Source organism: Blennius ocellaris (assembly GCF_963422515.1).
Source record: "Blennius ocellaris genome assembly, chromosome: 18".
NCBI lineage: Eukaryota > Metazoa > Chordata > Actinopteri > Blenniiformes > Blenniidae > Blennius > Blennius ocellaris.
In genome coordinates, this window is record NC_137667.1 from 16,191,876 (window position 1) to 16,215,488 (window position 23,613).

Genomic DNA, 23,613 nt, shown 5'->3' on the forward strand with positions numbered 1-23,613 from the left:
GTTTTCACAGTCTTTCTCAGTTTTTGTCAGGAAATCATGTTTACATCTTTCTTTCAATACATAAGTGAGAGTAGTAAAAACTATAGTGTTTCATTAACCATTAACCTTTGTTTTCTACAGTAAAACACCAATTTTGGGAGGTAACATCTGCTAATTCAGCTTGCCAAACGCCAGACATGACCAATAATGTAATAATGGCCAATAACATGAAAAATGTGCTTTGTAATAAAGCCACTAATAACAGTAATTTCCATTGGATTCGGGATTTGGTGATGTGGTGTGGTGGTCATGAATTCAAGTTTGGACAGTTTACATGTTCTCTTTATGGATCCATAAAGTTAAGTCAATTCATTTGCTTTCAACTTGCAAAACACGACATGGGGATCTTCTCGAAAAGCACACAAAGGTTTGTAGGTAAAGGCAGACTTGCTGACCAGTGAAATGGTTTTTGGTGAACCTGTTCTTGGGTAAACTTTGAATTTCTCCAAGAGAACAATTTCATGCCTTCATTTTCTGGTTGTTAAAAAACCTGTGGCCTTGTTGATTAAATTGGTCTCTAATTAAAAGTCATTACTGCTACATAAAAAAACTTTGCCTTTTGTGTTTGCGTGATTCCTATTTACCAGCTACGTCCAATCTATCTATCTATCTATCTATCTATCTATCTATCTATCTATCTATCTATCTATCTATCTATCTATCTATCTATAATCAGAGAGAAGACAGAAAAAATTTATAATAATAATAATAAATGATTGTATATTTAATCATCAGCATTTTTCTTTTTTTTCCAAATAGGTATGTGTGTCTGGTACATGCAGTATTCTTATTTCATACATACATTTTCAATACCCGTTTGGTAGGACATAAAAACAAATATAACTACAAAAAACATAATAACTACATCCACAAATGTGGGACCCTCTTTTCTCTTCCTCTTCCCCTATTCTTTTCCTCTGATTAATATAGTCTTTTGTGATTAAGTAAACAAACAAACAAATGAAAATTCCCATTTCAATGTATACGTCACATAGCTGTCCTTCCATGCCAGCACCCGGACTGATAATATTCAGCATTTGTTATTCATTTTATTCAGCCATAATGACAGGAATTTAGTAAAACAAAAAAATTAAAAATTAAAATAATAATAATAATAATAAAAAAAAAACGTCAGGTAGAAGTGAGTTGCTGTTGTTTTGCAGGAAGAGGCTCTGCTGCTGCTGACGCTTCTTCTCGTCGTCTCCTCTCCCCACCTTCACCTCCACCTCCTCCACCAGCAGCAGCAGCAGCAGCAATGGCAGCCTGGCACTGAGACACATGTCCCCTGCACTCTGTGAGCTGAAACCCACTGGAGAGGAGCCACAAGCGGCGACATGTCCCGCCACAGAAACGTCCGAGGTTACAACTACGACGAAGGTAGGACACTTCCAGAGCCTTTAGGCGGCCACAACAAGGCCCGGGCCGGCGAAACTGTTTTAGCTTAGCGGCTAATGCTAAGCTAATGTAGCTGCCTTCGTGTCACTTGGCAGCAAAATGGGAGTTAAATAGTACAGCAATACCACCGTATTCCCGTTTATCCGAGCGTTTATGGTAACGCTTTAGTGCTGTACGTCCACGAAATATCTCTATAATCTCGCTAATGTTTTGATCCGTGTCTCTGCTGCTACGTGCTAAAAACTCTTGAAGCAATCAAAACACTTACGGCTACGAACCTTATGGAGTTTTTAAGGCTCAGCAAATCGCCCCAAAACCTTTAAGTACTGAAATTAACTGCTCATCTGGTTGACTGATTGTGAATCAGTCCTGCAGTTGCTGACAGGGCAAAGTGGCAGCTGTCACAATAGACCTGAATGGTTGAAGCGGCATTTCTTTTCTTTACAGGACAGTGTTTACGTGAGAATAAAGAGCTAACACTATTTTAAAATTTTGCTTGTGTCTTTCCTCCTAGACTTTGAAGATGACGACCTGTATGGGCAATCTGTGGATGATGACTACTGTATATCACCTGCAACAGGTGTGTTGTGAAGAAAAACATGGAATCGTTTACATGGTTATATTTAGCATGAGGTCCATATTTGTAAACATGAGCTGCTTTCCTCTTCATTTGAACTAATTTGTAGTCATCAGTCTCTTGTGTCATTCCGTAGAATATCTCTATCAATCATACCATATATGTGTTTTTGCTTAATCCAGCAAATCAGTTCATCTACTCACGCCAAGAGAGGCAAGCACCAAGGGAAGAGCCGTTAGAGGAGGAGGAAGATGAAGATGGAGACGTTCCTATGTCCCCCACCGTCGGCCAGGATCTTGATCCGCTCAATCAAGGTAGTAAATAAGTTCATGGAACTGTTTACCATTGGATGAGATCTATAATCTGTGCTACTTTAGTGGTTTTTGTTTTGTGTTTTATACTCTATCCTGGTAAATTGCAAATCCTAAAGGCAAACTTTGACAAGACACACTGGTCACTTCATTAGACATATTTGTACAGTGTGATCTTATACAACAGCTCTGTCATAAACCCCCCCCTCTCTCAAAGTAATGTTTGGTTTTCTTTCAGCTTATCAGTGACAATGATAATATGGTCATTTTTAAGGTTGCCATATGGTTTAGTGTAGTAGACTGCAGTACATTGGAAGGTTTTATTGGATACACCTTTTGATCTAAACCAATTCAGCTCCTGTTCACTGCAGAATTGTGCCTAATAAAGTGGTAGGTGAGTACGAATTGTGAGATTGAAAGACCTCTGAATAACAGGGATTAATTCTTGTGCCTACCTTAATGGCAAGGCACTAAAATTACTATCCCGGGCGGCCATTAAATTTGATTATTATCATTCTGCCGTTGTTGTGGCGTGTAGCTAGTCCAGGTCCGTTGAGAGAATTGAAACAAAAAGCACTTCAAGACGTGCAGAATGTCTGGGACATAGGTTTCTATGACTCCTGTTAATGATTCCGCTCACGGTTTGTGAATAATTTGCGAAAAAATTGCAGAAAATGTTGCATATGAAGTGGATGAGCGAGACACCTCATGGGGGAGATTAAAAGCAGATCAGCCTTGAAGATATTGAGATGAAAATAGAGAGGAATACATCTGGTATTTTCTAATTAGAGCTTTGATATGTCTTGTATCATAATTCATCTTATATTTCCTCTTTACTCCCCGATGCTCTTCAGCCAAGCTGTTCTCCTGCCTGGACCACATGCGGGCCGTCCTGGGAGATGCCGTTCCAGACACTGTGCTGTCCCAGGCTGCCATCAAATGTGGGTTTGACCCACAGAAGGCACTGGATGCAGTGCTGACTGAAGACACCACGACTGCCCCGGTTTCTCGGACCGCAGTACCAGAAACGGCTTCAGTGGCAAGAGTGAGCGAGGAGAAAGCGCCGCTGCCACAACGAGTCAAACCGGAGGCTGTAGCGGAGAAAGGTACGCCCGGAGTGATTCACACTATGATCTTTGTCTTCATTAGGATGAGTTATTATTAACTGATCCACTGCAGTGTAATGTAAGGAGCATAACACTGCATATCTCATAACAACAGAAACAGTTGTTTTTCCCCCTTGACATCATATTTGATATTTGCACATATTTTGATCTTGATTTTCACCAATTGATTTCAAAGCTCTTTTCTGCTTTATATACACACAAAAACCGAGTGTTCCATAAACGTCACTGCCTTTATTCTTCTATCCATTGACTTCATTGGAACACGTTTTGGTCTATCATTCCTTCAGAGTCTTGCCAGTCTGCAGGTCGCCATTGTGGTTATTGTCTCTACTCGCACATGTGCAGAGAAACTATTTACCACTGCCACGGTGTGCATGTGCAGTAGCAGCATTTCCGCCATCTATACGGAGATGTAGACGGAGCATTTTCAAAAAGTTGCATTCTTGGACGTGTGGCTCTGTAAGTTTCTTTATGTGACGCTAATGAGGGGCAGGACTGAGCCAGGAGTGTGTTCAGTTTGAGTCACGCAACCAAAAATATAATCGCAGCAGAATTCAAACACGCTTTAACAGAAATTGTTCAATGGCCCATTTGAAGCCTGCAAATGGTTAACAAATTGCCATTTTTCTTTTTCTTTTTGTCTGTTTCTGGTCTTGATATATCTGACTTCGGCTTTGTGGTCCCGTCCTCCATCCTCTTTGACACCTGCAATTGGCTTTCGTAAGGTAAGGAGCCTTCTTGTCTGCGTCTCATACAGATAGTACATTCAAAGGACAGATGGAGGGGCAGAAACACACACACCCTCGTGCATCACCAATTTGTGTACCCAGCTTACGTGACCTGTTAGCTCATCACGCGTCGAATGCAGCGGTTAGCAGCTGTGAAGGACAAAACTTTAACCAGAACAGTCTTAGTCCAGGCAGTGGTGGTGCTGCCAGTCTGGCACAGCTTATGTCTGAGCATGACCAAAAGAGTAAAGGGACGGGACAGGCCGACGCAGGGGGAGGTTTCAATGCTCTCTCATCAATGACTCCCCCGCTAGGAGTCAGTTCGTCACCGTCAAGCAGTCTTTCACTGGGAACACTGTCGTCTTTGAACAGGCCCTCAGCATTAAACCCATCGCCTCCCTCCATCTTCTCGCTCAGTAGTCTCTCGCTCAAGGACTCCCAAACCGCACCTCCAAACATATCCCTCGCTGCTCCTTTACCTCCTTTCCTGAGTCTCGGGGCAGTCCTGCAGAACGCTCAACATTCACGGTCAGTGGGGCCAAATTGTGACAAGACGGTTGCAAGCGACCATAAAGCGAGCCCGTCGTTGTCGGATCTAATTCAGGAGCACTCGCACCGCAGCAACGCACCCACTGGCTCGCAGAGCAGGGAAGGAAATTCTCTGCCAGCACCGACCCTGTCATTGTCTGAACTCGCCTTACAGCACCAGAACAGGAACGCAAATTCTTATTCACAAAGCACTGAAGCACCAGAAACGCCACCCTTCTCTTCTCCATTCACCAATACTACTCCGGCTTCCCGGGATGGGACAGTCTCTTTATCTCAACTTGCACTGCAACACATAAATAATGGACCCTCAGCCTGCCACGAGCCCCCCAGCACTGAATCTGCAGGAAATGCAGCGCAGCCTCCACCTGGCCTCGCCGTGCTGCTTCCTTTGTCACATTCGGCGCCTCAACTCAAAGGCAAAACCTCAAGCACCTCAACTGGGTCGCAGTACTCCCTCACCTCGCTCCTCTCACCAACAAAACCAGAAAAGACTGCCGTGATGGCAGAAAACGCGGCTGAGGGTGTGACCGAGCGCCGGCTCCACCGCAGGCCAGGACCAGAAATCTCCCGGCCACGCGCATCAGGCCAGATCATCGACTTGATTGAACTCATGGCCCAGTCGCACACAGCAGACCCCGATGAGCTCCACACCGACTTCCCCTCACCGTCGTCGCCGACCCCCCGTGCTTTGGGACTGGATCTCTCCGTTTTCGCACAGCCGTCGGTGTTTGCAGTGACTTTGTCGGTTCAGAGCCGCATGCGGCAGAAGAGGAGGGGAAATGTATTGAAGGGAAAAATGACCGGTCACTGGAAAGGAAGTGGTCATCAGGCTCTTCTCTGCAAATCGAAAGTCTCGGCCAAAGACAGCCGATTGCCACTCACGCCAGTAGAACCTTTCCTCTTCGACACGCCTTCACCCGACGACATTGTCCGCGCTAACCAGCGAAAAGCCTTCACGAGGTGAAGGAAAGCACTGACCCCGCTCGCTCAGGTCCTCCTGAAGGCTTTTCTTCCTGCAGCTGGAGGAAGTTGACCACCAGTCCTCTTCAATCGTTTTAGCTTTGTTGCAGGATTGAAGTGAAGTGAAAGTTTTGGGACCAACAGCATGCGGAAACAAACCTTTTAGAAACCGTATTGCCTACAGCATTTAGCTATTTGTTTTTTTTTGTTTTTTTTACATAGTATTATGTTGCTTCTATTAAATAAGCAATATGAGAATTGACCACTTGTGTATGTTTCAACTTCAAACTGATGACAGCTACCAAAAGTCTTAACATATAAATTGTATATTCAGTGTATTTTAAGAAAAATCTTTTTGTAATTTAGTGCATTTGGCTTTGTTATGACATTTTAAAGTTTGAGTCTTATTTTTCTACCCTGTAATGGCCCTTAGGTTTTAAATTTTTTTTGCCATCAGTTTTCAACATTACCGGGCAAAGGGAGTTTTTTCTTCTTTCTTTTTGTACAAATCTATTCTGAGCTCCATGAACTCTGACAAAAAAGAAGAAGAAGAAGAAGAAAAAAAAAAGAGCCTTTGTCTGCAGGTGTGCTGCAGCTATTGGAATATGGATCAGTTAACCATTGTACTGGTTTACTGCTGCCTGCGCTCGAGATCATGAGGTTGACTTTTTGGTTTGGAGGACACCTGGAGATTTTCCCATGAGGGAACGAGAACACACACATGCTCGCGCTTTCTGAACTGCAAAACCTTTCAGGCAGACGAGGCAACTATTTTTACCAGTTTTATTTTTTTTTTCCTTTTGAAAACGTGAGCTTAATTTGTACGCAAGCACTGTAAGCATGTTCTGGACTGAATTGAATAAAAGCAGTTAATTTTGCGATGCACCCAATGGGTTTGATTCACTCTGGGCGTGTCTTCGCACACTGTCAAGAGCTGAATTTGTCACTTATACAATAAAGGTTGATTGAGTTTATGCACTCTGAATTGCGCCTCTGCCCAATCCTGTCTTTCACGTTGTGTTTGTGAATGGTTGTGTGTAGAAATGCTAAAGAAATGAAAACAATGCTACTAGTAGTTCATATTTACCATGACTGTAACTGTTAGATTATTTGTTATACTATAAACATTCAACAGTCCATTGGCAGGGTTACACATCTGTTTATAAGGGCTTCTCAGTAAACAAAACAAAATATAGTAATGTTGGTAAAAAAAAAAAAAAAAAGTCCAGATTTTGGAATGGAAACACTCGTTGCACATTTTTATATTCGAAAGCCATGGAATCTACATGAATGTTTTAATCACAAGTTAATTTTTTCGACCCTCATCACCCTTAAGCACTCTGCAGTTAAAGTGAAAAAAGAGCTGTTATGTATTTTCGGTGTTCAAATTTGCACCCACACTCATTAGCCCCTGTGGGTTTTCTCATTTACGTGGTGAATTTAACCTTTTTCTAACCTTTAACTTCTCATTCATTGCTGCATATTTCACTGCTTTTTTTGTGTGTTTTTTCTTACGGTAACTGATCTGTAAAACATTGCGTGTTGCAGTTGCGCGTCGCGCTGCAGAGACGACGGCACGTTCGTCATTCCAGGTCTCAATGGGTTAAGATAGAGAATGTGCAGGCTGGATTAGATCTGTGTAAACGTTATACAGGTGCAGAAAGCTGCATGAACTGGACCTCGTGGCGGCGGAGCCTCGGGGGAGCAGATGAATAATAAAGTGCAGATAGTGGTAATGATAAGCCAAACATGACAAGTCAAACCGGTTTGTCAGTATATAGTGTGTGTAATCTTCGGATCTCCGCGTTTGGAAACAATTAGCTGCATTCGGGATGTCGTGGTCCGTTTTGCCTGGGAGGCTCTTCTTCAGAGGTGTTTTTTATTTATTTTTTTTTCCAAGTTGTGCTTTTTGAAACTCACAAAATGAGCAAGTGTTGTTTTAATGAGTGGGTTTGTCCAGCCCCTGTCGAGTCCTTTTTTTTTTTTTTCTCGAGGCGAGCCAGCGTGTGGGTTTGAGCAGGAAGCTGCAGCCTTGGAGCAAAATGTCACCCCGAGCACACGTCGACCCGTGGCAGCAGCCGATCGTCTCTTGTCATGCACCACCTACGTAGGAAAATATGATCATGTCTCTCTGCTTCGACCTGAGGCCGCGGCAGATCAAATCATGTCTCTTCACAGCCTTTGCACTTCTGCAAGGTGTAAATGTTGCACGAATGTTTGGGTTTTTTTTGTCTTGTGGTGCGACTTTTGGAAAATGTTAACAAGTGGTCAAAAGAAAGCGGCGGCATTGGCTTCTGTGTTCACTTATGTACTTTTGCCTGCAAAGTAAGAGGTGAACTGATACTAGTAAGTTAGAGTCTGTGTGTTCACATTTACTTGCTCACGGTGACGCCGCGTTGACGTGGTGGTTGGTATCGGGACATTACCAGCTCACTGGCATCATCACAGACCTTAACCAAATCTATAGCCGCTGAAAAGTCGGTCAGCTTTGAGCTTCATCATTTACATGCTGGTTGACGTCCGAGTCGGGACGGGCCGCAATTACATGCAGGACTCCCATCATCTTTCTATCGCATTATTTTTTATCTTTTTTTTTTTTTTATTATCACAAAGTACCACAGATATACATCTTCTTTTAGGAAATATAAACTACATCAGGTTTACACAGGAAGTGGAGTGGTGAAAACTTAAATCTAATGATGTGACATATCAACAGTTTTGGGTTTTTATTTAGATGGAAGATTGCTGACTTGATTTGCAGTGTGAAGCCACTCTAGTGTCGATGTGAAGAAAGAACATTCAGCTCAAAGCACGAGAACATCAATATGATCTACTTAAGTGTATGTATTTATTGCAAATCATATTGGTAGTTCAACACTTGACCAAATTTTTGCGTGCGCACCTAATATCGAGGAGCACTGATTTGAAATTGTTTAACATTTTCTCTGAGAAGTTTCTCTCCTGTTATGAAGCAAATGTCTCAACATATTTCTCGTGTTCCCACTTCATGAAATTATACTTTTAAAATCAGGAGTGTCAATCCTATTGCTTGACGGCCAAACCCAGCCTGCAGGATGATAACAGAATATGGACACAGTTGTTTCATTAAACGTTACTGCTCTTGAGGATTTATGCATGGGAGAGTTTAGTGTCAGTATATGAAGCAAGACATCGTACGACACTGAAATCGTAGATCAGTAAAGACGAGTGACCTTATTTGTTATGGGGTGTCACCTCCATCAAAGCTTCACTATTGATGGCATAATGGTAAATTACAGCTTGCAACCTTTTAATCATACATTTCTTCAACATGCATGGGTGCTGTTGCACTTAATCAAAACTTGTAGTCAGAGGTTGTTGTTGTTATGCTCTTGTGTTACTGATCTGGCCCTCGTCAAGATCGACCGGGGCTGCATGTGGGTGAGTTTCAATATCGTGTGTTAAATGATTATCATTAAAAAGGTTCATACTACTGCAAAGCTTACTTTTGTAAACACTTTCCACGAATATCAGACGAGACTTTACTGGTCTATACAGTGGTGGGAGAAAGCTTTTGGCCATTCTTGACAAAATTTCAAATATCATGAAGTACTTATATTTTTCGCATTTGGAACAGTGTGGCAGTATGAGATGGATACAAATACAAAAAAAACCAAAACGAAATTTGCACGGGCAGGAGGCAACATGTGGCTTTTAAGAATGGTACAATACTTGTCAGAGTTCAATGTGTCATCACTGACGGCACTCATGCATCCCCAAACCATGATACTGCCTCCGCCATGCTTGACAGCAGGGCACTGAACGTGCTGGAAGGTGGTGCTTCACCTTCTGCGTATCTTCACATTCGCAGGAAGATGGACTCATGTCACCACAGAATCTTCTAGTTCCTGACTCTCTGGTTCTTGTGTGCTTGAGGCTCAGTGACGCCGGGCTGACCTCTGACTCTTTGATCAGGGGCTTCTTGACAGACTTGTAGGACCTTAAGCCGTGATCGAAAACTTAGACATGTCCAGTGCAGGTGCAACACGACACCAGTTTGGTTTGACCACCGCTGCCTGTGGTCCAGTGATGTCATTTGGTGGTCTTCCCTCTTCATCTAGTTATTTCTTTGCTAAATAAAATCATTGGACGCACAGATCTTGGTTTGCCTTCCGAGTGGGTTTGTCTGCGTTTCCAACTGCTGAAGGACTCCATGTGCACTTCCTGGCTATCTGGCGGCAGCTGTACCCTTCCTGGCTGAGAATCTGTATCTTCAGGCGTGTTTCCTGCGTTAGGTTCCTTGTTTTAGCCATTTTTGTCTCTGAAGAACTTTCAAATGTGCTGGCTTTATATAGACACTAAGCACTGCAGGAAAAAAATTGTTTTAACAAAAAGTACAACTTTTAGTGGATCACTGGTACCTAAAATGACCCAATACTCAAAATTTTCTTGTGCATTTTTATGGAAGCAATATATTTAAAATGTTTAACGTCTCTTTGGAGATGTGTTTAGTGTTCTGGCTGTGACTACAAAAAGAAATTGCACTCGAAGACGAAAAGAGTGATTGTTAATGCAACACTTCACAAATACATGGAGTACAAAACCTTTTTCCCACCACTTTATGTTTAGTTCAGACAGAAGACCTGAAAAAAAGCAAACTACTTGTGCTGTGAATATTCACTAATATCATTCAGTGTGTCAGCAATGGCTCAATATTATTGTTTCAAGTATAAAACGTTGAGGGGAGGTGAGAGATTTCAGGTCGATGGTATGACTCAAGCGAGCCGGCGAGGAGATGGGACCATCGTGTGCCGACGAATCGTTCACGAAATTGCTCAATGGCGGCTCTGACATTGTGCGTCTTTTGTGTGACTCATCCTGAAAGGGGTCAGAATGGGTCCTGCACAGAGCTTTTCCCTCAGCGGGCATTCTCACTTCCTTCACGCTGCATCTTCATTCATGTCTTGTTCAAATGCGAGTGACGTTTAACTCCCAGTTTGGCTCATAGCTCGACCCAGCAGCAGAAAATAGACCACATCGAGCAGTGCAGTGTCACAGGGGGGGGGGGGGGGATTTCACCTCATTCCTCTGGCTGAAAACATTGCGTGCAGTTTGGATTCAAACCTCAACTGAGCCGTCATCTTTTGCTTTGTGACACACGGTCGCATTTCAACCTTCATAAAAAAACACGTGGCCCACACCGAGATGAGGTACATGATTCATTGGAGACCGTTGTAGTATTTTTCACACGGCCTTTCACTGCTTCTGGCGGCATCAAGTGGTGAAAAGCTACTTCTGTTTTTCATGATCATCTTTTTTTTTCCCTTCCCCCTTTTCTAAACATGTTGGCGATGTGAAAAATGATGTTGCATTCAGATGCTTGGAGAAAAATCCAGTTTGATGTCGTTCAGAAGCTCATCCCTCATTTTCACAGCGCCTTATCCTGCAAGGCAGCCTGTCACCCCATAACTTAATCTTTCTGCGGCTGTGTGCACGTGTAGGTGTGTGTTTGCACAGACCAGGGAGAGGTTTCATATTTGCATATCCTGGGCGGGCGCCTCTCGCTGGAGCCCTTGGGCCAAGGTGTGCAAACGTTTTGCTCACCCCGAGTCACGGCAAGGGTCCGCTACTTTGACGAAATCCTGGATAGGAGGATCCCGAATGTTTACCCGCACAGGCCAAACAGTGTGACGCGATTCTTCTGTCGGCTTCAGAGGAAAAAACCACACAGAGCAGTTGTTCACTGCTGACCCCTGGTAACGCCGGCCCCCCCGAGGCCCAGTCACCTGAACCAGTCCACTGTTTGAAGAGATGTCCGACCGTTTTGAGAGACCCAACATAACCTGCGGGGGAGGGTTGTTAAAGCCAGGATGAAGTGTCAAAGTAAGAAAGCCCTCAGGACTTTATGTGGTGCTTTATGTCAATATCATTTAAAACGGAAAACTTTTTCAGACGTGAAAAGAACCCCAGAACGCTTTGAAGCAGGGGTGTCGAATGCATTTTAGTTCAGGAGCCACATACAGCTGAATTTTATCTTGAGTCGACTGGACTGGTGGAATAATGCCATAATAACCTTTAAAATTAAATGTGAACGTTTTTCTTTGTTGTGGTGGAGAGCATACATGATTGAGAAAACCACTTAATTACTGCAAACATTAAAAAAAAAAAAACATACTTTCTGGTGTGAAGTACAGTGAGTTGTTCAAAAACACATGTCCTTTTACTGTTGTATTCTACGTTATGTTTTTTCAAACTGACAGCATGTCTTTTATGCTAGTTTGACAGCAGCGAGGCAGCTTATCTTTCTTGGCAGCATCACTGTTATCTCAGCTTGGGTCTCAGTGTTATGTTGTGTCTGCTACTCCCAAGACATTTGTTTCAAAATCTATGATTTCTTTGGATGTTTTTACAATTTTTGGATTGTTTCCTGGGCCAGATTGGAGCCTCTTGCTGGCCGCTTTTGGCCCACGGGCCTTATGTTTGACATCCTATGGATACATCTTGGAGGATGGATGGTTTCCCTCTCTCCTCCTGTCACTCCAGGCTCCACCCTGTTGAGACTCGGTGTTTTCCATCCAAAGTTATTTCTCGATTTGCTTAATGTTTTTCATTTCAGATTAAAATAGAAGCCTATCAAGCCTCCCAGATGATACTCCTCGAAGGCGTTGCGACATTTACCCCTCATGCTCCTTAAAGTTTTACGATGCACCGTAGATTAGCAGATCCCAATTTATCAGTTTATCAGACGATCAGATCCCCCCCCCCCCCCCACTGCTCAGGTTGCTTATTTTAGGGCGTCAGGCGTAAAACTTGTGCCAAATCAAACATGCACATCTGCTGTGGCGACCCCAGGAGGGAGCAGCCAAAAGACATCACATGCATGCGTTAGTGAGTTGTTGCTTCACAGCTGATGTTTTCTATAAATGTGAGCTGGTTGGTGTCCAGGTGCTAGAAACTTCCATGTTAAAGTATCGGGAGACGAAAAGTCCCCAGCGACAGGAAAAGACCAAAAATCCCCAAAGTACTTTTCCAGCACATGTTGCTGCTTAATGCTGACTGAATGAAACTCAGTACCGTAATTGATTTATTGCCGGGATCTGTCAGAAACCTGCACGCAGATGACATTTATCTTTTGTTTGCACAATCTGTTTTGTAATGCAAATGTTTTCTCCTAGTTTTAAGTAGATGTGAATGATTGTCACTAACATCTCAGCACAAAGGGGAAATAAGCCTCATCAGGGTTACGAGCTGTCGAGCTTGTGTATCAGTGTTTCAGAAAGAAAGGGACTTTCTCTCCTCTGCTTAACGAGTCATTCAGAGAGTGCCTGGTTAGAGAAAGTCCATTAATACTTCTATTGTCAAGCCTTTCAAACCATTGGGGTTTTTTTTCTTCATGATCTTATTATCTCATTCACCACTGAGAAGCAAGAAGAAAGTGTGATTTTTTTTTTTTGGATGATTAACCAAAGCTATAGTCAGAATAAATGTATAAAATATAGAAGACATTGTGCTCATGACACACCTGCATAATCTCACACAACGGCTGCAATATTTGCTTGCATGCGACTAATCCAAATGCTTTTAACAGTAGAAGATCATATTTAAAAAGGAAGACATTTCTTTAGAATTAAATTAATTCCTTTCAAAGATTGTTGAAATTTCCCATAATGACCAACGTAACTTCAATGAAGTTGTGAGAAATCCAATGTGAAATTATGCAAACCGTGCAGTTTAAAAAAAAAAAAAACGCGCATCTTTCCGCCAGCCCCGTGTGCACCGACGTGAGAGACTCTCAAAAGATTCATTCTGCGAAATGCTGTGTCACACTGATCTATTTACATGGAGACAGCAGGCAACGGCTACTTCAGAAATTAACCCTGTGAGTACCAGGATGCCGCTGCTGCACACAGATGCACTCCGCAAGCTGTAGGCTTGGCTGAACAGCCCAGTCTAAATGAATCAGTAACAGGTCGATATGACTGGGACGGATGGCCATTCAGGACTGGGATGACGAGGCAATGACCTCAGCAAGTCGAATAGGAACTGCCAATCAGATAAAAAAAAAAAAAAAAGGTTCACAGTGCAACTGATTGCTTGTTGCGCTGTCACTTCTCTCTGAGTGAAAGAGTCATCGGCTCTCTCTCTTTCAGCGCCACAGCGGTGAACTTTACTGAAAAGAGTTTTCTCACGCTAATAAACAAATACTTAGAAAAGCGTTCTAAGAAGGCAGGTATGTTCGGATAATCTGGAGCTCTGTGAGCTGCGTGTCACGACTCCTCGATAATCTCTAAGCGCCGATGCTCATCGTGATGCACGAGCAATCCTTCATGAACACGATGACAAAACCGCTGACTTGCACATCAAAGGTCGTGTCCGATTCTAATTGAGATAAAAGCTCTTGGCGAAAGTTGTTTTGCTTTGTTCGTTTTTAAATTTGACTGTTCTTGTTCCTTTAGCTAAAAGCAGAGATAAAGTGGACTCTGAAGTGGTGCCTAAAGTTGCCCGCATGACCGTCTCCGGCAAGAAGCAGACCATGGGCTTTGACGTTCCCAGGTTCGTGTTGAAACTGGATTTATTTCCGCGCCGCTCTAGTTTGGACGACTTGCGTCAACGTGTCGCCAACGATCCTTTAAATTCTCTCCGCAGCGCCGCCGCCGAGAACGGCCTCGTCGCTACGCCGGCGCGCCGAGGCGGGAGCCCCGAGAACGCCAACGTGACGGCCGCCTCCGAGACGCCCGGCAAGCGCCCGGAGACTCCGTCGAAAGGGTCCAACGGGGACGAGGCCGCCGCCACCGCTGCGCCCACACCGGGCCGGTCTTCTGGGAAGGCGAGGCAGTCGATCAACGTCAAGGCCGAGCTGGAGAAGAGGCAGGGGGGCAAACCTCTGTTGAACCTGGTGGTGATAGGTACTGTCCTGCAGCGGCGCCAGTATTTTTCGATGCACCCACAAACACAGAGGTGGCGTGTAAAATGGAGGAGAATCACCAGTCGTACAAGTACATTTTACTACAAAGGGAAGATCAGAGAATTCACAAAGTACTTGATTTACACTTGAATTGTCGTCACTCAGGTGGTTTGGCGGGAGCTTGTGAGTAGTTGATTGTTCATGAGTCAAGTCTAACGTCAGACCAGCACAGTTGTCATATTTTCTCATTCTCATTTACACTAGGAAAGAGTGACTTGCTAGTTTCAGAAGTGCAGATGATTTCAGTTTCTCACAGCCTCTGAAACCTTTCGTGTCCCCCCCCCCCCCCCCCCCCCCCCCCCCCCCACAGTCCTCGTTCCCATTTTTGCCCGCAGCCCCGTCACTTGTGCAATTCTGCCGATTTCCTTCCCTCACTGGCTTCCTTTTGTCTTGTTTTATCTTCTCTTCCTCGCTTTTACCTACCTTATCACGGTCTTCCTTCTGTCGTCGTCCTCAGCCTCGTCCCACACTTCACTCAGTGACCCCACGACGCCAATTTCTGCTTTCGTAACTTTCTCCCCGATCTCCTTTGGCCCTGCTAACTTGCTCTCCGCTGCTGTGCAGGGCATGTGGACGCAGGCAAGAGCACACTGATGGGCCACCTCCTTTACCTGCTGGGCAATGTCAACAAGCGCACCATGCACAAGTACGAGCAGGAGTCCAAGAAGGCAGGGAAAGCCTCCTTTGCCTACGCTTGGGTTCTGGATGAAACAGGCGAGGAGCGGGACAGGTACATTTAAACGTCAAGTCAAAATGTGCACATTTGCGTTCAGAGAGCATAGAGCTGCAAGATTGTGACAAAGGAGTAACAGACCTGTCAGATCACTGAGTATTATGCTTAAACATGGCAATTCAGTAAGATAAACGGAAACGCAATCTACTGAATCAGCCCACTAGACAACAAAACACTGGTAGAGGAACAAACGCAAAACAGAAGGAGACTGACGACAGTGAGGCAGATCTAACGTCCCATGCAACTCATAAAAACTCGTTTTAAAAACAGTTTGACAAAGGACTTTTTGGAAAAGATTGAAGATCTTAAAAACACTGGAAAAACTATATTAAAAACAGAAATCAACTAGAAGATATTTACTGTGATTCAGCAGTGAAATAATTTCATGTTATTTTTTTGTTAATCGTTTCAGTTCTGATCATTTTGACTTGAAGCTCCCATAAAGAAACAATTCTACAAATTTTGCTTCCTCGTGGTGATTTTTGTTGTGAACAGAGTAAAATGCAATCAAATTACATAAAAAAAAAAAAACCAAAACTTAACAATAGCTTTTGAAGCACATTTTTAAGAAGCCATCAGTGTTGAACAAAAACTACAAACATCTTCTAACCCACATCCTACCGCAGGTGTAATGTAGATGGATTTGCTCATTTTGAATAAACTCATTTTTTTTATGCGTGTTTTGCTTCAGAGGTGTGACAATGGACGTGGGCATGACTAAGTTTGAGACCAACTCCAAAGTGGTAACTCTGATGGACGCCCCCGGACACAGAGACTTCATCCCCAACATGATCACAGGAGCCGCGCAGGTACGCCATGATAATTTGTTTGAAAAAGACAATAAATAAGAAGGTCTTGGGCATAGAGTTTCTGTTTTAGCTTCAAATATGCGATTTGAGAGTAAGAAATGAGCTTATAATGGTGCAGGTCCAATGTAGTCTGGTTTGAAAGCGTCGCACAAACACAAAAACTGACGACAATCCAGAGCTCTAATCTCAACATGATGGAGTCTGTTTCAGATAACATGAAGAGCCTTTCAATCACCTTACATCCACAGAAGACCTGTGTTGAAACTAAATAGTTTTTAGTGTTAAATGTTAACAAAACACCCGCATTTTTGTTTTCTTTTTAACATTTGGTCATATATATGCACCTTTACTTGGAAATGGTTCTTTGCCCTTGTTCTACTATCTTGCCACACCTCGCTGTGGTTTTGGGTGTTGCAAGGTGTTTTTTTTTTTTTTCTTCTCTCACCACAGGTCGGGGTGTGTGTGTGTGTGGGTGTGTGTGTTGGATGTCTCTGTTTTGGGGAGCTCACGTAATTTCTCTTCTTGCCATATGACTGTCTGCTCATTCTGTCTTCTTGTGTCGACTTGAGGGGTTTCTTTAACCCTGCCTGGCCTGTCAGCTTGTCACAATATGAGTAATTCAACAACAACACACGACTTTACATTTGACTTTGCAATAGCAACAATATAGACAATGTCAAGCAATTAAAAGACGTCTTGCTAAATTACATTTACATTGTTTGTCTTGTGTTTTGGTCACCATATTCTATTAGCTTTTCCAAGGACGTCCTCACGGGACACGGAGGTTTGTTTTGTTTGATGTGTTTGATGTTGCTCTAGTGTTACATGCACTTTGTCTTTGCATTGGCGTTCCACTGGTGCATTGCAAACCAAACAAGGTTTTGGAGGCTTTAGATGTGCGATTGTAATTATATTTTCAGTGGCAGATGCATACAATTATTTGCAAATCTTCCCTCTGTGCTCTCTCTCTCTCTCTCTGTCTGTCGCTTGCTCACTCGGTCCAGGCCGACGTGGCTGTGCTGGTGGTGGATGCCAGCAGGGGGGAGTTCGAGGCCGGCTTCGAGGCCGGCGGCCAGACGAGAGAGCACGCCCTGCTGGTGCGCTCGCTCGGCGTCACTCAGCTGGCGGTGGCCGTCAACAAGATGGACCAGGTCAGACTCAGCTTCACGATATTTCCGTTTTTGCAAACATCACAGGTGTACAACAGGCAGACAGTCTTAAGTTTAGGGGGGGAAAAAAATGTTTTTAATAAGTTTTGCGAAAATCTGTGAAAACAAACAAAAGCACGTCGTCCCGCAGCGGTGATCGGAATTAACATTCACAAACACTACATTGCTAAAACAACAGAAACAGGCAGCAGGATTTCATGCTGTGTCGTACGTATGCGCCGCCATCAGCGTTTATAGCAACGTTTTCACTGCTACTGTTTTGCTGAAACCTAATTTCTTTGCATTTCTTTGACATCTGTTTACAAATCAGGTAAACTGGCAGCAGGAGCGCTTCCAGGAAATCACCTCCAAGCTGGGCCATTTTCTCAAGCAGGCGGGATTCAAGGTGGGCGATCCGGACGGAGTCCTCTCAGACAGTCCACGATGAATTTCTTTTCCTTTTTGATGCAGCGTTGCTCCGTTTTGTTTTTTTCTTTTCTTCCCAGGACTCTGACGTTTTCTACGTTCCCACCAGCGGCCTGTCGGGAGAAAACCTGACCACCAGGAGCACGGCGCCACAGCTCACGTCTTGGTACTCTGGACTCAGCCTGGTGGAGCAGATTGGTAACAGCACCTAGTACAAGAGTGTATATTTATGTCTAAATTCATTAATAATAAACAAGACCTTCCAGACACATTTCACAACTTTTTCTTCTTCCAATGACAAACTCAAAAGACTTTCATTCGCCTTTGTCGAACCTCCAAACATGAACTTTTCATCATATTTTGCGGCCCGAAGTCTATCGAGAATTCCTGAAAATTCTTTCCTCTTTGGCCCCTTTTTAAGACAAAATACTTTGATTATCCAACTGATTCTGAGTTGATATGTTTATGCGACTGTTTTCATTAACTCGTTTAGTTTTCTCTACTCGTTTCTTGATCGGTTTTAATTTTTTCATTGCTAATGATGTTTATTAATGGAGAGGATTTCATGTAGGGCTTCTTTCCTCCTGTACCGTCAGGTTTCATATCTTGTAATTGATGTATGTTATTCTTAATTTCTGAAAATTAAGGGGGAAAAAAGTATTGAGGTGAAGAAAGCCTCTTTAACCACATTTAAAATTGACGTCCACAAATCCGATGAGACTGAATTCCATTGAAATGTGAACATATTTGATGTCTTTCACGTTAGAGCAACTCACAATTTGTGAAATCAAGCAGAAATGTAATATTTAAGAAGAACCTCTTCAGAGATTCACAGTCGTCAGCACGTCCATTTATGAGGAACCGACACATTTTGGTGTCTAAACAAAAGTGTGGAGGAGCAGATGGTCAAAGTTTTAGGCCTCTTTTAAAGAAATATTATACCTGAACTTTTAAGAACATGTAAAGGTTGTGAATTCATTGCGGGAAAGTGAGTAAAAGAAAAGGCGCGAGGTTAACGGCGCCACGTTTACGTCCACGAGTGGAAAGATTTCTGTGAAATGATTTTCAACGTTTATCATCAGTAATTCAGACGCAGTCCAGTTCTTGGATAAATGATTCATCACCACCGATCAGCCGACGTCTCACTGTATCTACAAAGCTTTTCTGACAGTCTTTGTTTACTTCCCCTTTTGTTTTTTTCCCCCCCCTTTTCTCTCATCAAGATGCCTTCAAGTCCCCTCAGCGGTCGGTGGACAAACCGTTCAGACTCTGCGTTTCAGACGTCTTCAAAGGTAAAAACTCAACGCGGCAAGGCTGCACTAAGTTTTTTTTTTTCCTCAATCTCCACTTGTAATCTGTGTTGCTTTTGCTACCGGATCTATTTCTCTTCTCAGATCAGGGTTCGGGCTTCTGTGTCACGGGGAAGATCGAAGCTGGTTACATTCAGACAGGAGAGAAAGCGTTGGCCATGCCTCCCAATGAGACCTGCACTGTTAAGGGTACGCTCCGGCGGCGCCGCCTGCTACTGCACATCAACCTCCGCAGCTCTCGTCGTCACAAAAAAATCTACATTTAGAATCCATAAATGTTTGTCAGCCTCTCGTATGTGGGGCGTCTTTGGTAAACAACACTGCCACCATGTGGAACAGCGGTGATATGCGTGCTGTGTTGACGTTGGGTAGGAATCACTCTCCATGACGAGCCGCTGGACTGGGCAGCAGCAGGAGACCACGTCAGTCTGACGGTCACCGGCATGGACATCATCAAGATCAAGTAAGCCGCCTTCCGTATCACTTGGTTATTAAGTCCCTCCATTCCATATTTGATGTGAGGAGGCCGTCTTTTCGCCTGTATGAAGACTTATCCAGAGCAAAACACTGTCAGGAGGTTATATTACATATACTCTGCTACATTACCTCTGAAGAGATGTTTCCACCGACAAAGCCAGCTGTTGTTACAATAGGAAAATTCTCATGCAACCACAGATCGGAGAACTTCTGAAGATAAAAGCTCACAAAGCTGGAGTGTCTGTGAAAGGCAGTGTTGATTATTCAAATAACTAAACAAATACAGTTGCTGTATCACGATTACTAAGTTCACAGATGGTATGACTGATACTTTATCGTAAATAGATATCTTAGATGTGTTATTTCAAGCCCTTTTTGCTTCATTCTTTATTATTTTAGCTTTGCTATAATGTAAAAAAAAACAACTATTTTACGGATATAATAATCATAATTAAGATCTTTGGAATGTTTTTATTTGTATGACTGTAGAAATTAGTTTTTGAAGTTGTTTTCAGTGCTATTTTGACATCACACCCACATTCCCAGCAATGTTTTATGTGCTAAATACTTAATTTCCTTTGGTTTCCATATATAATGACCGCCTGCATTCTTCCAGTGTGGGTTGTGTGTTCTGCGATCCTAAGGAGCCGATTCGAGTCTGCACTCGGTTCAGAGCCCGAATCCTTCTCTTCAACATCGAAGTTCCCATCACACAAGGCTTTCCAGTACGTCCCAGGAAACACACACCCACCCACCGCTGCACTGCGTTGGATAAAAGTTTAACTGTGGCTCTGTGTGTGTTTGATGCAGGTATTGTTGCATTACCAGACGGTCAGTGAGCCGGCCACCATCAAGAAACTCATAAGCGTTCTACACAAGAGCAGTGGCGAGGTGCTGAAGAAGAAGCCAAAGTGAGCTTTGCAAATTATCGCCCAACTGCGTGTGTGTCTGAAGTTATTTGTGCCCAATTTAGTCCAGTTTTCACCAACTTAACTGGACATGTGTGCCTCCTCAGGTAGCCGAGGGCTCTCGGCTGTCGAATTTGAGACGTCTTCTCAATTTACTTGAAGATGAAAAAGATCATTGCTGTTGAGACGGTAGAATTTAACAAGGCGTGTTGTGTTTACTGTGTGTCTGTGTCTGTGTGTGTGTGTGTGTGTGTGTCATTGCCCTGCAGGTGTTTAACTAAAGGTATGAATGCAGTAGTGGAGATCCAGACCCAGAGGCCAGTGTCCTTAGAGCTGTACAAGGACTACAAAGAACTGGGCCGGTTCATGCTGCGGTACGTCGGCTCCACCATCGCCGCGGGCGTCGTCACCGAGGTAAAGAGCAAACAGCATCAACGCAAACATCATGTGACGCGACTGCAACCTGCTTTCCCCCCTCGTCAGATTACAGGTCCTCCTTCACTTCCCTCTGGTTCTTCTCTTGTTTGCAGATCAAAGTATGAGGAGCGTTTCCTTCGACACAGAAGCAGCCGGACTTCGCTGTGGAGACTGAACCATCCAGCGCAGCCGAGCTTTCACCCGACATCGTCACCGAATGTCAGGTTGCAACAAGACAAGCGAACGACGTCGCCTCATTCTCATGTTGAGTTGCTGCTGTGAGCAGCTCTTTTATCCAACAGGCTCACTTCACCCTGATCTGTCTGTCACCAACTGGCATAAATCAGCGTTCAGGTCCACGTTTTTATTGGACTCTAAAAAGGCAATGACATTTTCCCAGTGATTACTTACACACTGTCGCAGTATGATAGTTAATGAAAACTCTGCATTCACTTCACACAACGTTTTTTGCAGCAAAACTAAAACCATAAAACAGGAAAAGGAAGCGGGTCTGGTCGGCCAAAGGGTGCATATGATTATTTTTTAATAGAAATGGGTCAATAAAGACGAGATGAGGTTTACATGATTTAAAGGGCCAGTGTGTGGGGGTTTGGTGGCATCTAGTGGTGAGGATTGAGAATGCAGCAGTGAAATACTCAATTCTTTCAATTCAGCTTCTAACAAAACTGATGACTGCAGCAGAAAACCTCTTCAAGCATGTATTATGTTATTGTTGAAACATACTGGAACAATACGTTTGATGCTGTGCTTGACAAAATATGACATAGATGTGAACACTAAATAAACAGCTTTTTAATTTAAAGCCATACTTGGCAAGCATCGTGATTATATAACTTCCACACAAAGATCCCACAGAGTCCCACACACTCGTCTTTTAAGTGTTTACTTCAACAATTGTTGTGAACAAATAAGGGAAGCCCAAATTTCCCCGTTCACCCAGGGAAAGAGTTCTTGTTTGTTTTATCAAAATATAATTGAAATGCTTCCATAGTGGAGATTTTTGTTGAAGCAGCAAAATGCTTCTTTGAAGGGCTTTATTATTATTTTTCTCTCTGAACAGATTGTGAGTGCAGGTTGGAGGATGAAGAGCCGCGTCTCTCTGTGCAAACATGATGTAAAATCAACGTGACATCATTGCCTTGTCTGACTTTTGATTTCAAATCCGTTTCTCTCTGTCAAACCTTTAAAAAAACACCTCGACACAGGATTGTCCATCAACTGGATTTGAGAATCGTACACGAAAACAAAAACCACGAGTCGGCCCGGTAGACTGGGAACCCCCGTTAAAACACACCCTACTGATTTGGGAGGAGTGCTTAATTAGTTTACTTTAGAATTGTTGTTATTTATGTATTGCAATGCTATTATTTACTGGTCCGGCCCATTTTAGATCAAGTTGCGCTGCATGTGGCCCCTGAAGTGAAATGAGTTGTATACTCCTGGTTTGAAGGTGAAAGAGAATTCAGAACGACAAGTGATGTTGGTTTTCCAGCCTTTGACATTATTTATTTGTTAAATTTCACTGAATTACTAAAATGGAAGTTACTGCCTTGCAGCATTGGAGCATCACGTTACATGAATTCCTTACTTGGTTCTTGAAAGTAGTCGAATAATTTCTTGTGACATCATAGATGCATTCAGTGTCTGATATTGGAAGACCTTTCTTTTTCATCCGTTTTATTTTAATTTTCTAAAGTGTTGAAGCATGAAGCACGTTATGAAGCCTGGACATTTTTTCAATCGACATAAATCACACATTTGCAGCTCAAACCTCGGCACTACTATCTCGTCTGTGACGGTCAGCGATGAGAAGAAATGTGGAAGATGACAAAGTTGATTGCCTTCCTGATAAAAAACCTAATACCTATCATGAAATGAATGAATGAGAAATGAATCTGAACCTCATGCAGAGTTAATATCTCAACAGAAATGCATGTTTTCCCACTAGATAGCGAGATGGATAGAAACATTATTGTCCTTTAGTGAAAACTGAAATTTGTCTTTGACAGGTTGGTCACAATTCACACAGATAAAAACAGTCCCGCCTATTTTATGCGGTTTAGAACAGTTGTTGCAAAGGGGATCATTGAGTTCCTTAGTTTGTCTCACTAAGACAATAACATTAATAACATGCACTCCTCTCCTGCTTTCTCCAACTCCGGGCTCTGAAAGGTTTAATTCTTAAATGAAAAATTTAAAAAGGTGAAAATGCGTGCTTGTACGTGATCAAATTGCTGAGATGAATAAGATGAAGCATCATCTTATTGGAAATGGTTTTGGGAGTTGCATTCGTACAATTAATGTAAAAAGTGATGTGCTACAATTTATTTTATTTTTTTAATGGAGTGAGCCACTCAAACTCCTGAATCAAAAATACATGATCAACATCTTTCAATAAACTACGACTGTCTGGCCTCAATAGAGAAAAAGTGTCCTTTAAAAACCTAAATCTGCTTTAACATGTTCATATGATGAGCCCAGGCGGCTCCCTTTAGCTGGAATATATGGATGAATTGTTTATGGATTGGAAACCTCATTACAAGAACAATTCGATTTTTGTCGTGCAGTAAGTTTAAAAAATCAGTTGTAGTCATTGGTTGTGAACTTGAAGAGCCGTGAGGAATCAAACCAGCTCATTTAACGCCTCTGAGGACGAGTCCGTCACACACGATCACGGGTTAAAGGTCATAATCTTAACTGTTTGTTTTGTATGTTCAGACTGAAGTAAAAGTTA

At 43.0% G+C, this 23,613-nt stretch overlaps 1 protein-coding gene across 1 annotated transcript; it reads left to right on the forward strand.

Moving 5' to 3' along the window:
* The first annotated feature begins 1,248 nt into the window (after positions 1-1,248).
* On the forward strand, positions 1,249-23,537 carry hbs1l (HBS1-like translational GTPase). The gene is made up of 18 exons (XM_080513913.1): positions 1,249-1,416; positions 1,949-2,014; positions 2,194-2,325; positions 3,177-3,428; positions 14,122-14,218; positions 14,312-14,571; positions 15,195-15,360; positions 16,055-16,172; positions 17,177-17,323; positions 17,652-17,726; positions 17,827-17,944; positions 18,970-19,038; positions 19,141-19,245; positions 19,429-19,519; positions 20,150-20,258; positions 20,344-20,444; positions 20,711-20,855; positions 20,972-23,537. The coding sequence occupies exons 1-18, from the start codon at positions 1,374-1,376 to the stop codon at positions 20,981-20,983; spliced, it is 2,106 nt and encodes a 701-aa protein (XP_080370039.1). The 5' UTR covers positions 1,249-1,373; the 3' UTR covers positions 20,984-23,537.
* The last annotated feature ends 76 nt before the right edge of the window (positions 23,538-23,613 follow it).

Coding starts and splice junctions, on each gene's coding strand:
- hbs1l (XM_080513913.1), top strand. CDS start 1,374: ATGTCCCGCCACAGAAACGTCCGAGGTTACAACTACGACGAAG. Junction 2,326..3,176: donor TCTTGATCCGCTCAATCAAG/GTAGTAAATAAG, acceptor GATGCTCTTCAG/CCAAGCTGTTCTCCTGCCTG. Junction 17,727..17,826: donor TCAAGCAGGCGGGATTCAAG/GTGGGCGATCCG, acceptor TTTTCTTCCCAG/GACTCTGACGTTTTCTACGT.